Below are 13,025 nucleotides of genomic sequence, written 5' to 3' on the forward strand. Positions count from 1 at the left end.
ATTCTGTAAAACTATATATTTATTTATTATTTCACTTAATGTAATAAGGAAACAAAAAGTTTACTATAAAAATACACAGCAAGGATGTAGGTTGTTTGGAAGGAATATGCTTAAATTCTTCCATTTATTTGCCATGACAAGTTCAACACTGTGACAGTATTTTCTATGTTAAATAAATATTAAGTAATTAATTATATACATTTTAACAAAGAGAGACAAAAACATTATCAGAGATTTGCATTAATCCAGACAATTATTTAATTGTATAAATGTATTTTTATTTGTATTGATGTATTTCTTTCTTTGCTTGGTTGGTTTTATTTTGGAAGTAATTTAATTTGGGGCTTAAATTCATACATTTATTTATATTCAAAGGTGTGGCACAGTATATTATGTTAAATATTAAGTAATAAAATATACATTTTAACAAAGAGAGAGAAATTACTTGCCATTAATCCAGCACCAATCGGCATTATTAATTGTTATCTATTTATTAATAATATTATTAACCCTTATTATTTATTAATTTGGAAGGAATCGCTTAAGAGTTTTGCATTAGATAGTTTTGATATTATACATCTTACAAAATCCAATGTGGCTTAAACGTCCAGAGTGTTAATCGCTGTATAAAGAGTATGACAGTGAGCTAGAGATCATGAATCAATTTGTAATTCTATTAGCTTCCACAAGGTGGTAACACTGCGCCCAAACCTGCCTGCTCTCAGAGGAACAGATGAAAGTTTAAGCCTTTTCTATGCATTGTTCCTTTGTCTGGGTCACCTTGTTCCTTAAACACAGAGAAACCATTCAGTTCACTTTATTAGACAGAATGAAAGCATTTCATTTTGAGAAAGAAATGCACTTGGTTGAGATTGAGTAGAAATGATGCCTTCCTGCACACTCAACACTCACAATAGTTGGATTTTAAGGACTAATATACAAAGATGTTTACAAAGATGCATATTTCTGTGAATTATTTGGTAAGCACATGTGTATTTTAAGTGAAGAACATTGTGTTCACTAGTATTGCATTCATGGGGCGGTGTGTTAACATCTGCCCCAATGGACAATCCACAGGTGTGTTTATGTGCTCAACCAAGTGTGCTTTCTGTCTGGCCCAGCAAAACATTTGAACATTGGCTATTACATTGCTAGTAATTATTTTGGGGGCACTGTGTGCATCTGCGGCATATGGGAGGAAGTCTGAAAATAGCTGTTACTTCCTGACTGAACGTTTGCAATGAGGAAGAGTCTTACAGAGAGGGGACAGAGACTCATTTAGCTTGTCAACGCCACGCTTGCATCCACGATACAGCTGTATTCATGCTGACCAGCTGACTTCCAAGACTTCCACATTTGCTGACTGGTACAGTCACATCATCTGATGTGTGTGCCAGAGTCTGAGTTGATTTCGCTGACTTTGCTGGATTCTCCCACGTGCTGCTTGTACAGTAAGTCACCTGCTTTATCATCTTGACCTTTATAGGTACATTACCAAATAACTATATGATTTCAAAGTTGTTGTTTCTTTGCAGTGATGCCATAGAAGAAGCATTTTTTGGTTTCTCAAAGAACCTCTCAGTGAACATTTCTTAAAAGAACAAGCGTGAAGAAGAACATTTTAAAAAACTGAAAGAGCCTTTAATGTAATGGAAATCTTCCATTGATATAAAGGGATGGTTCACCAAAAAAAATACATGTATGTCATTATTTACTCACCTGCTTGTCTTTCCATGGCTGTATGTAGAACATGAATGAAGATATTTTGAAGAATGTTAACCAGTCAATGTGTAGACGTGATAGTCAATGGTAATCATAACTGTTTGGTTGCCAGTGTTCTTAAGAATATCTTCTCAGTTTTGGAACAACATGAGATTGAGTTAATAGTAACAGAATTTTCCTTTTGGGGTGAATTATCACTGTAAGTGTTCTTCATTAAACCATGTGCCAATGAAGAACCTATATTTTTAAGTGTTAGTGTAATTTCTGTATACGTTATTGCTTGGTTGTGATGTACTAGTCATTTCTTGTTCATTACTTTTGCATCAGCAGCAAAAGGATAAAATATGGCACAGTAAATCATTGAAAAATATAAAATATTAGACCTAAAAGTGTGTTTACGTTCTTTAGTTTACTAGTGTGTATAGGACAGCTCAACTCATCTTTTATCCAGCTTGTGCGTGTGTGTTTCTGTGTGTGAATATCTTGCCTGGAGTCCTTTTGCAATATAAGGTGAACAGTCATGAGATGCTCCTTTACTCTTTTCTCTGAGGAAACCTTTTTCAGTTCATCCCTTCACTCTTTACAGGCCTTCCTCGTGTTTTCCTGCTGACTCGACATGGACAGTGAGGATTCGGACAAGGTCCAGATTGGCAAAGATAAATTTGTAAACAAGTGAGTGCATTTTGCTGTGTACTGCAAGGTTCCGTTCTCCCACCGTTTACGTAAATATGTCGTTCTTTCCTTTTTACTTTTTGGTTGCAGGAGCATTCTCCTCTCACACCTTAACACATACAACCTTTATTACAAAGGAGGAGCCCTCCAGTTGAGACACAGAGAGGTTAGTTGGTCAGTTGGTAAATTACAGCGGGTTGTATTAATGACATATAACTGATGACATAAGTGTTTATGTGGTTTTCACAGGAGGAAGGCGAGATGATCATAGAGGGTTTACTCAATGTTTTTTGGGGCGTTCGGCGGCCAATCAGACTGCAGATGGAGGACGAGAAGGAGGCAGGCAGGCCACGCCCCTCACTCACATCTCTGAGTGCCGAAACAGACATCAACTCACTCAAGTCAGATATTACACCACACTAACCCACAATGTAGAAACTGTTACATACAAAACAGTCCGTCACGCATTTTTAACGCAAAGGATTAGATATGTATTTTATCAATAACTTTTTGTTTAACTGTTTTGAATTATTTAGTTTTTTTTTTATTATTAATTTTTTATCCTTTTTTAAAGGGTGCTTTTGGGTTAATGTTTTGGGTTAGGATATATATAAGTTTACCTTGACAATATCTGTGAATTAATTTCATACCTTTGTAAAAACAAGCAATAATTTGCTCATTGTTTTGCTTTTATAATGGAAGTAAAAATGCACATTTATATCTGTAGTTTAGAAAGCAGAACCACAGTTATATAGCCTACTTAACCATAATGTGTTGAACTAAATAGAAATTACGTAAAACTTTTTAAACTATTTTAAAAGTTTAGGGCCAGTGAGAATTTTATTTGATTAAAAACAGGGAAGATAATATGGTGAAATATAATTATGATAAATTAAGTTTTAAATATATATTTTAAAACGTAATTTGTTACGGAGATTGCTGATAAAGTTATATTATCAATATTGAAAACAGTTGTGCTGCTTAAAGGAAAATTTAGCCAACTTTACAGATAATGAATAATTCCTGAAACAAATGAGCTGTCTGTTTCCAGTGAGGTCACTACAGCAGGCGACCAATCAAAAGACTTCAGCGAAGAGAAGGAAGAGGCAGGTGAATAATACATTCTTGCATTATCTATATTATGACTGAATTCTGTATTCACTATCTACGCTTCATATCTGAACTGTCCGACTGTCTGTCTCGCTGGATTTGTCACGTTTCATCTGGTAGGTGAGGAGCAGCAGGAGTCGACACACTCCGATCGTCTCCCCAGGACCAGGAGTGATGTCGGCGGAAGGAGAATCAGCGGACGACGGCTTGGAATCAGGAGAGTCAAGAGAAACCGATGCTCCTTCAACGGCCACTTCTATAACCTCAAGGCAGGCGTTGTATTTCCTGATATTAACATGCTGTTAAACTCACACACTTTTGCTCACACTTGTTTCTGTCAAACAGACGGCCGTTTTTACCCCAGCGTTCGGCTCTGTGACCAATGTCCGCGTCAACAGCTGTATGACGACAGCACAGGTCATGAGGGTGCTGCTCAACAAGTTCAAGATTGAGAACAGTCCTGATGAATTCAGCCTCTATTTCGTCCACACGAGCGGAGGTACGTCCGGACTGAGAAGAAATGAATCATATTGCAGTTTCTTTGTCCGTGAGTTCATATTTCTGTCTCTGTGCTCAGAGAGACATCGGCTGAAGCCTAATGACCATCCTTTGGCGCTCAGAGTTTTGCGAGGCCCTTGTGAACAGGTCAGCAAAGTGTTCCTTATGGAGACAGACCAGGTGGAAGAGGTCACCTATGATGTAAGAGACAAAATATCACATTGTTTGTCTATCTATCTATCTATCTATCTGACTGTTTCTATCTATCTATCTATCTATCTATCTGACTGTTTCTATCTATCTATCTATCTATCTGACTGTTTCTATCTATGTATCTATCTATCTATCTATCTATATATCTGACTGTTTCTATCTATCTATCTATCTATCCATCTATCTACCCTTACGAAAGTAAAATATATTTACCAGTATATTTCTTAAAATATATTGTGATATATTGTAATATAGGTAGCACTTTATTTTACAGTTATGTTCCCCATGTACATACTATGTACTTATTATAGTAATTACAATAACTATGTAATAACTAGGTACTAACCCTGAACCTACCCCTAAACCTAACCCTACCCCAATAGGGGTACCTTGTATTACTAGAACTTTCTTAGATAAATACACTTTAAGTACACTATAAGTACATGTAAGTACACGTACTGTAAAAAAAAGTGCAACCGTAATATATTATTTTCCCTTTTTATTTTCTAATATATTATATATTTGAATACATTTACTAATATTTTGATGATACATAACATATATTATATAATATATTGCAAAATATACAAATGATTGCCGCTTTCAATATATTGCAATATATTGGAAAAAATAAATATTAAATCCCATATATAAGAATATATGCCTAATATATTACATGATATTTCCCAATATACTGCAATATATTTTTGTTTCATAAGGGTATCTATCTATTTATCTATCTATCTGAATTTTTATATCTATCTATCTATCTATCTATCTATCTATCTATCTATCTATCTATCTATCTATCTATCTATCTATCTATCTATCTATCTAACTATCTGTCTGTCTGTCTATCTATCTATCTATCTATCTATCTATCTATCTATCTATCTAACTATCTATCTATCTATCTATCTATCTATCTATCTATCTGTCTGTCTGTCTGTCTGTCTATCTATCTATCTATCTATCTGAATTTTTATATCTATCTACCTATCTATCTATCTATCTATCTAACTATCTGTCTGTCTGTCTATCTATCTATCTATCTATCTAACTAGCTGTCTATCTATCTATCTATCTATCTATCTATCTATCTATCTATCTATCTGTCTGTCTGTCTATCTATCTATCTATCTATCTATCTATCTCGCCTACCCACCTACAGTACCTTCCAAACTGTTTGTCTTATTTAGGTCGAAATAGCTCAAAAGCAAATAATTAAATGAATATTTAGATATTTAAATAAATCTCAAAACACATCATTTAATTGTTAATAAAACATAGCATTCATTAAATAAAGTATTCAATCTCCAAAAAAAAAAATTATTTCATTTGTTTTATTTCATTTTACAGTTTTTTCAATTGCTTTGGCACATTTTTCGAAACAGTCTTAACATTCTCTAAACTGTGAGTGCAAATGTCACAACTGTTTGCAGGAACTTCAAAACTTTGTAGCATGTCTGCAAAATGTAGTTACTCACCCAAAACATTTAATTCATGCTTCAAAACCTAGTTATTGTGTCAATAATTTGGCCAAGGCCACCAAAATCTAAAGTATTTTTGTCGTTGTGTGACCCACACTGGTCAAAATGTTTAGTTGTTTTTTCACCACCACAGTCACCACAAAATTAAGGGTTTAAACAAAAATCTCATATTTTTTGAGAAAATTCAATAGCATGTAGAAAAAAAAAAGAAGTCTATGAACATTTGTATTTTTACAGTGTTTATTTTTGTACTTCATGTGTATATACACAATACAAGTGTATTTACTGTACATGGAAAGTAACTGACAAGAGTAACAAGATTTCACTTTACATTTCATATTTGTGTATTACCACAAATACACAAACAACAAATAACATTCATGGGGAAAAAACTCTGACTATTTCCACCTCTTCCTCGATTTTTTCTTCCTCTACCACCACCGCGTATTCTTACACGCCTTCCAATTGCTCTTCCACGAGCATGTTGCTGCAGTGCAGGTTCTCAAAAACTTCTACAGCAGTGATTGTGCTGTGGGCAATCTACATAACTGAATAGCTCGTTTTGAATGTGATGGCTTACAAAATAAAAAATGTCTGAGAAGTTCTGAAGTGTTTGACAGTGTTAGTGAGAATCGAGTCATCAGTTAATTATTTGTTGTCCAAACTGCAGACAGTTGTATGTACTCTTTGCACACATGTGCCGAAGCATTTGCAATTTGCTCAAATCAATAAGAAATTCCAATCTGATGTGAAAAAGAAGCAAATTGTTCAGAGATCTGAACTTAATGTTTTGGGAAATAAAAAAAATCATTTGAGAACTGAGCCCAAGCAATTGAGAAAAACTGTAATCATCACTTTGCAATTGATGACAAATTATTTATTTATTGAAATATTAATTAAATTATGTCATTTTGAGTAATTTTGTCTCATAGAGGATGCTATAGAGCCATATTTATTTAATCTATTTATGTATATATTTCAAATATATAAAGAATAAATTAAGATACTTATATTAAAATCATTCACTTTTTTATTACATCTCGTTTTTTACATTTGTTATGGAAGGTCAGGCATATTGCATTGTGGGATGCAATATTCTACAATATGTGTCTTGTTGTATACTGCAAATTTTGGCTTAAGTAGAAGGTCAGACAAATTGTGTACTGAATTCTTACTATTTATTACAGAAATAGTAAGAGTAGTATGTTTAGTGTTTAGACAAGTACACAGTACGAGTTTGTATTCATATACTGTAATAATACTTGCGTTTTATCCTCAAGGTGGCACAATACATCAAGTTTGAGCTTCCTGTTTTACAAAGCTTCATTGCTAAGCTGCAAGAGGAAGAAGAAAGAGAGATGCAGAAACTGAAGAAGAGGTACAGACGGAGTCACACGTTATACATTTTAGAGGCATTTGAAATCATTATGTGCCCTCATTTCTTTTCTGTGCCCTTGTTTCCTATTATTTCAGGTATGCTGATATGCAGCGTATCATCAAGAAATACATGCGGTCTTTAGCTGATTCAACTACATGATGAAGCTTTTCAAACATGTATCATGCATCTGAACACCATCTTTAAAGCACCCACAGTAACAAAATGGTGCTGTCTCAGGAAAAGGAACATATTTTTTGCTAAATTATTACTTTTATTATCTTAACATGTTATATAATATCATAATACAGCAATGTCCAAAGGTACCATGACTTTCTCTAAATAATCTTCATTGGATAAACAGCAGAGTGTTACTTAGCCATCTTTTTCACAAAGGAAAACAAATGGGTCGGGAAAAAAAGTTACATTGTTTGACTTTCACTCATGCACAACGACAATAATAATAATCAGTAAGAATGTTAATTCAAAATTTGATTTAATGTAGAGCCCATATTATGTGAATAAATAGACAATATGAAGAAAAATCATTTTAAAACCTATTGTATTTGCCTTGTTTTACTGCAGAATGTTTGTAATGATGTTTATTGGTATTAAAAGTATTTAATATATTTTGTTTGTAATGTATTTCACAGAGTTTTTTGCACATTTTTACCATTGATAATAAAAAAAAACATTGAGACAATTACTGAAATATTTGTTTCCATGAACTTGCATGCAAATTAACCTCAGTAAAAGCTCTCATTACCTTTTATTGATCCCTTTAGTTGTCCCTAGTATGATGCATTTAATGCTTATGATATATATATATATATATATATATATATATATATATATATATATATATATATATATATATATATATATATTACATTTGAATATAATAAATAAAAAACAGTTAATTCTTGCACTACACTACATTAACCCATTGCTCAACATGACATAAATCTGTTTGTAATAACTTGTGATATCTCATTATGTATTTTATTAATTTCTTTATTATTCTTAAGCACTGATCTGTTACTATTACAACTGAGATGTGCAAACTTAATGGCCAAGGATAATAGACACAAGGGTAAAATAGAGTGTAAGGGCAGTGGGGTGTACATTTTAATAGAAATTGCTTTAAAATGAATAAAAGCCAGACTGGTACCAGGCTGTTATTCATTCTCTGCTGTGCCTTTGTTCTGGAAGTGGGCGGGGCTGTTCAGCATCCCTGATCGGTCATTCGCTGCTGTTGAGTGAGTGACAGATCTGTAAGGTGGTTGTTTACAACACAGAGCAGCTCCTCACAGTGAGGTTGAGCAGTTCAAGCGGTGAATAGAAGCCAGTGATCAGCACTATCACCAGGTAAGATGCTTCTGTTTCTAGCAACAGATGGGGCTTTGATGAGATTCGCAAAAATACGGAAGAGAACAAATGTTTTTAGAACTAAATACTGAGATGAAGCATTTAATATATCAAATCTAATGTAATATGTAATGTATTTTGAGATACAGTAAATTATATCCTAAAGATTTAAATTGGTTTAATTGTAATTTATTTCACTCATTTTATTATTTTTTTAATATTATATGTTTGAAATGAACATTATGGTATCAACATAAATGTCTGTGTAATTCAATAAATTTATGTTAATGAATATAAGTAGTATATATATATATATATATATATATATATATACTTAACAATGCTAACAAGTGGGTCATTGTGTGTCAGCAAATGCAGATCACAGCACTCATTCTAGGTGAGTCTGACAATTGATACATCATTCAGAGCGTTTGCTTGTTGTCAGTGGTCAGCACTCGTCTTTTCATATGCAATGGAGCGTATAATTAGACTCAGATGACTTGTGCCACCCACCGCACTGTAGGTGTCTGAATAGTTATGTTGAATAAAATAACAATAATAAATGAGCTCAAACAAATGTTTCATTTTGATAAAAAAAAAACTTTAAACTTTAAATAAATAATACATATTAATCAAATAGATAAAGATAGATTAATAAAAATAGATCAATAAAATATTGTATGTTTTTTAGAGTCATATTGAGTAAGAGCCTTGTTTATTATTTGAAAACGATTGATATATTGATGTAATTTTATTATTATTGGAAACTCAAATTTGCAACAGACCATTTTTGTCAAATTTCTTTAATTTTCTTCGCTGTAAAAATAATGATTTTTAAGGTTGTAAATAATGATTCCTGGAGTATGTTTTACAAGAAAAGACTTTTGAATCTTTCCACTTTAAAATGTCACATTTAATTCAATGTGTTTCTTGCAGTGTGTTTTCTTTCCTTCTAATTAGTTGTAAAATCTGCTTGCAATCCTGAGTGAAAATTGTTTCTACGCAAATGTTTTGTTTTTTTTGAAGGGACCCCCAGTCATGATGGGTAATCAGAAGGTCTTGATCATTTGGGTGTGGATGTTACTGTGGGTGTCGCTGTGCCCTTGTGCCCACTGCAAGCGTGGAGGAGGTTTTGGTGGACGGGGCAAGGGAGTGGGTGTGCCAGTCAAAGCGCCTCCTTCCCAGAGCAAAGGCAGGCAGGGCCTGAAGCTGGCAGGTGCTGCAGCCGCGGGGGCTCTCGGTGGAGCGGCCATCGGCTATGGGCTGGGCTCTCTGGGCAGACCGAGATATGGCTACGGCTATGATGGCGCCTCGGAGGAGGGCAGGCGCTACAACCCCGATGGACCGGGATACAATCACTCAGACTGGCAGAATTACAGGAATGCAGGCAGCTCAGAGCACGTGACCAGCGTCCTCATAATACTCGGAGCACTTGCACACATCTTTATGTTGGGATGAGTTTCAGGGTTTGAGGCATTTCTTGTCACAGACAGACAAGATGCAGAAAGGGTTAATTTTAAACAAAGGATGCAATCATTTTCACTGAGTGTTCTGAGTGATCTTAGCAATATACTTGGAGAAATATGAAATTTAAGAAAGTTATGACATTAGACCACACACACACACACACACTACAAAAGTAAATCTTTAAAGTAATTATATTCAGCTTTGGCATCAGGAATAAATACAAATTTTAAATAAGACATTTAATACAACAGAAACAGCTTTAATTTAAGGGCTAATATTCGCATTCTTTGAAAATATTTGATGCAAACTCTGTGACCTGAAATATCATGGGATGGACAAAATAAAAAAAAGTGCTTTTGCTGTTCCTTTCATTCCGGTGATATCATGTAATACTCCTCTGTTGGGGTTTGATGTGTATTTTGGCAGGTATTTTAAACCCTGTCACTGTTTGCTCCTTGTACTGTTTCCAGAGTGTACATGAATAAATATTTGACTCTGCTTATTCCTGTCCATTTTGTTTGCTAAACCTCCAATAGCTTTCTCCTAATCATGACGTTCAGTTCTGAATGGGCTGGTCTCCTAGCAACATGCCACATGTATCATGTGAAGGCCTCTGTGTGCTCTGTCATGTTACCATAGCAATGGTCTTCATTTTGCTGGGGGCACTTTTGAACAGACCAGCAATTGTTTGATCTCTGAAATATTAAAAAGTAATGTACACCACACACTCATGAGGGAAAGAACATTTAGAGAGAACTACAGAAAGACATGTAAAAAACAATAAAAATAAATGATCAGTTAACACTTTTTTTAATTAAACGTATCAAAGAAAATGTATTGTTTATGATGGTGGTGGTTGCTGTTGTAGATGATGATGATTATGATGTTTTTGTAAATAATATAAATGGTTACTGTGATTAAATAGATCCATAACATTAAATTCATATGAATAAATACATTGGTTAACATTTTATTTCCCAGGAATAATAATAACAATAGTTTTGTAATTTAACAAAATACATTCATAAAATGTATGCAATACATTTGCCGTGTACTGTATGTTTAAATAGCCAGTGAGGAAATTTATTTATTTATATATTATTATTTTTTACATTTTTAGCATATAAGAGAAACTTCAGTCAAGACCTATACACAACATTTAAAATGTAACTTCACCTTTGGATTCCTAGATTTAGAAAGGATGGGCAATTGTATTCCTTTGTATATAGTCAATGTTGGCAGCTCTACTAAGTGCTACTAAAAAGCATAAAGAAAGCAGTGAGTATCAGAAGCACTTCAGAGACACGGTGTCCATTATGGTTATTGGAAGGACTGGAAACTTTTCTTTCATTTGTGTCCTTCTTATCGTCTTTCTGCTTCTCCATTAAGCTCTCAGAGTAACCCAAGTACAACTCAACACACTTTCGAGCTTTCATCTGCTCAATGAGAGCTGGATAACCAATCTGTATGATACTCACTGTGTCATCATCATTCTCACTAATAACAGCAGCCTCTGGATAATTATTGACAGTTGTAGGGGATGTGGTGTCATTCTTCTCCAGCCCAGCTTTCTCTAAGTAGTCTATATTCATAGCTGCATAATCAGTCAGTGGCTCATCTCTTTGAATGTTCTTGTGATCCGCAGAATCTGTAGTGTCCTGCTCTTTTAGAAGATCATTTCGCTTCATGCATGTGCTCATTAATTGCTCATATGACTGGGGTGGTTGCTTTGATGTGTAGTTTGGTCCTACTTGGTTATTTCTGCCTTTAGAATGAATGCCCTGACGTTCGTACATATAGTGGTTGTATTGACGATCCTCATGAGGGCTATTGAATTGGAAGTTGGGGCGTGGAAAGTTTCCAATTCCATAGCCTACAGCCATTCCTGCCATTGCCCCAACGCCTGCAGCTAGTATTGCCTTTTTTGCGAAGCCTTTGGATTTAAGAGAAGAACCAAAGCCCATGCTTTTCGCTGTATTGGAGAAAGGGGAGCCACCATTGTCAAATCTACCACCTCCAAATGAGCCTCCATAGCGTGGACTGAGAATCTTATTGTTGGGGTTCCAGTTGGGATATACCCCTCCAATGGAAGGGTGTCCTCCTGGGTATCCTACAGGCTGTCCTGCAGTTCTTACTGGGTAAGATCCACCTGCTGGATACACACCAGGGCTGTACCCACTTCTACCTGGATACTGATTAGAGTAACCCCCTCCTGCAGGATTCTGGTTGGGATATCCTCCTGTGTTGGATCCCCCTCTTCCTGGATACTGATTGGGGTTGCCACCAGCAGGATAGCTACCTACTCCAGGATTCTGGTTGGGATATCCTCCTGTGTTGGATCCCCCTCTTCCCGGATACTGATTGGGGTTGCCACCAGCCGAAGGATAGCTGCCACCAGCAGGATAGCTACCTGCTCCAGGATTCTGGTTGGGATATCCTCCTGTGTTGGATCCCCCTCTTCCCGGATACTGATTGGGGTTGCCACCAGCCGAAGGATAGGTGCCACCAGCAGGATAACTACCTGCTCCAGGATTCTGGTTGGGATATTCTCCTGTGTTGGATCCCCCTCTTCCTGGATACTGATTGGGGTTGCCACCAGCCGAAGGGTGGCTGCCACCAGCTGGATAGGCACCTGCTCCAGGATTCTGGTTGGGATATCCTCCTGGGTTGGATCCCCCTCTTCCAGGATACTGATTTGTGTTGCCACTAGCCGAAGAATAGGTGCCACCAGCTGGATAGGCACCTGCTCCATGATTCTGGTTGGGATATCCTCCTGGGTTGGATCCCCCTCTTCCAGGATACTGATTTGGGTTGCCACCAGCCGAAGGATTGCTGCCACCAGCTGGATGGCTGCCTGCTCCCGGACTAGAGCTGCCTCTACCAGGATATTGCTGTTTAGTGTTGCCTGGCTTACTTCCTGCACCAGGATAATAGGGTTGCCTGGGATAGTTTAGTTGTGTCTTGGTCCCTTGTGATGGCTTATCGGATGGCTTCTTGGAAGGGGTGTTCTTGCTCCAAAGCAACTTCTTTCCTCCTGATGAACTGTGTAGCATTGCCATCAGAACCATAACGAAAAGTACAAGTTTGCATAACTTCCCCATTTTAGTCCT

At 35.9% G+C, this 13,025-nt stretch overlaps 3 protein-coding genes across 4 annotated transcripts; 2 read left to right on the forward strand and 1 right to left on the reverse strand.

Moving 5' to 3' along the window:
- Nucleotides 1-100: 100 nt before the first annotated feature.
- On the forward strand, nucleotides 101-7,797 carry LOC128021282 (ras association domain-containing protein 2). Of its 2 annotated transcripts, XM_052608387.1 has the most exons (10): nucleotides 101-1,451; nucleotides 2,309-2,394; nucleotides 2,485-2,560; nucleotides 2,644-2,795; nucleotides 3,446-3,504; nucleotides 3,625-3,773; nucleotides 3,850-4,003; nucleotides 4,082-4,203; nucleotides 6,986-7,083; nucleotides 7,179-7,797. In XM_052608387.1, exons 2-10 carry the CDS (start codon nucleotides 2,339-2,341, stop codon nucleotides 7,240-7,242), a joined length of 930 nt encoding a protein of 309 aa, XP_052464347.1. In that variant the 5' UTR covers nucleotides 101-1,451; nucleotides 2,309-2,338; the 3' UTR covers nucleotides 7,243-7,797. The 2 variants fall into 2 exon arrangements, with proteins under 2 accessions (XP_052464347.1, XP_052464348.1); XM_052608388.1 differs by lacking the exon at nucleotides 101-1,451 and having other exon boundaries at nucleotides 1,461-2,394.
- Nucleotides 7,798-8,350: 553 nt separating this feature from the next.
- On the forward strand, nucleotides 8,351-10,417 carry LOC128021286 (shadow of prion protein-like). Its single transcript, XM_052608392.1, has 2 exons — nucleotides 8,351-8,448; nucleotides 9,475-10,417. Exon 2 carries the CDS (start codon nucleotides 9,487-9,489, stop codon nucleotides 9,904-9,906), a length of 420 nt encoding a protein of 139 aa, XP_052464352.1. The 5' UTR covers nucleotides 8,351-8,448; nucleotides 9,475-9,486; the 3' UTR covers nucleotides 9,907-10,417.
- Nucleotides 10,418-10,751: 334 nt separating this feature from the next.
- Nucleotides 10,752-13,018, reverse strand: prnpb (prion protein b). Its single transcript, XM_052608391.1, has one exon. It carries the CDS (start codon nucleotides 13,014-13,016, stop codon nucleotides 11,163-11,165), a length of 1,854 nt encoding a protein of 617 aa, XP_052464351.1. The 5' UTR covers nucleotides 13,017-13,018; the 3' UTR covers nucleotides 10,752-11,162.
- Between the last annotated feature and the right edge of the window lie 7 nt (nucleotides 13,019-13,025).

This window comes from Carassius gibelio, chromosome A10, assembly GCF_023724105.1.
Source record: "Carassius gibelio isolate Cgi1373 ecotype wild population from Czech Republic chromosome A10, carGib1.2-hapl.c, whole genome shotgun sequence".
In the NCBI taxonomy this organism is placed as follows: Eukaryota; Metazoa; Chordata; class Actinopteri; order Cypriniformes; family Cyprinidae; genus Carassius; species Carassius gibelio.

What these genes read in the sequence shown, in the direction of transcription:
- LOC128021282 (XM_052608387.1), top strand. Translation starts at nt 2,339, where the DNA reads ATGGACAGTGAGGATTCGGACAAGGTCCAGATTGGCAAAGATAAATTT. An exon ending in AAAGATAAATTTGTAAACAA is followed by an intron (nt 2,395 to 2,484) that starts GTGAGTGCATTT and finishes TTTTGGTTGCAG; the next exon opens with GAGCATTCTCCTCTCACACC. An exon ending in TGGAAGAGGTCACCTATGAT is followed by an intron (nt 4,204 to 6,985) that starts GTAAGAGACAAA and finishes TTTATCCTCAAG; the next exon opens with GTGGCACAATACATCAAGTT.
- LOC128021286 (XM_052608392.1), top strand. Translation starts at nt 9,487, where the DNA reads ATGATGGGTAATCAGAAGGTCTTGATCATTTGGGTGTGGATGTTACTG.
- prnpb (XM_052608391.1), bottom strand. Translation starts at nt 13,016, where the DNA reads ATGGGGAAGTTATGCAAACTTGTACTTTTCGTTATGGTTCTGATGGCA.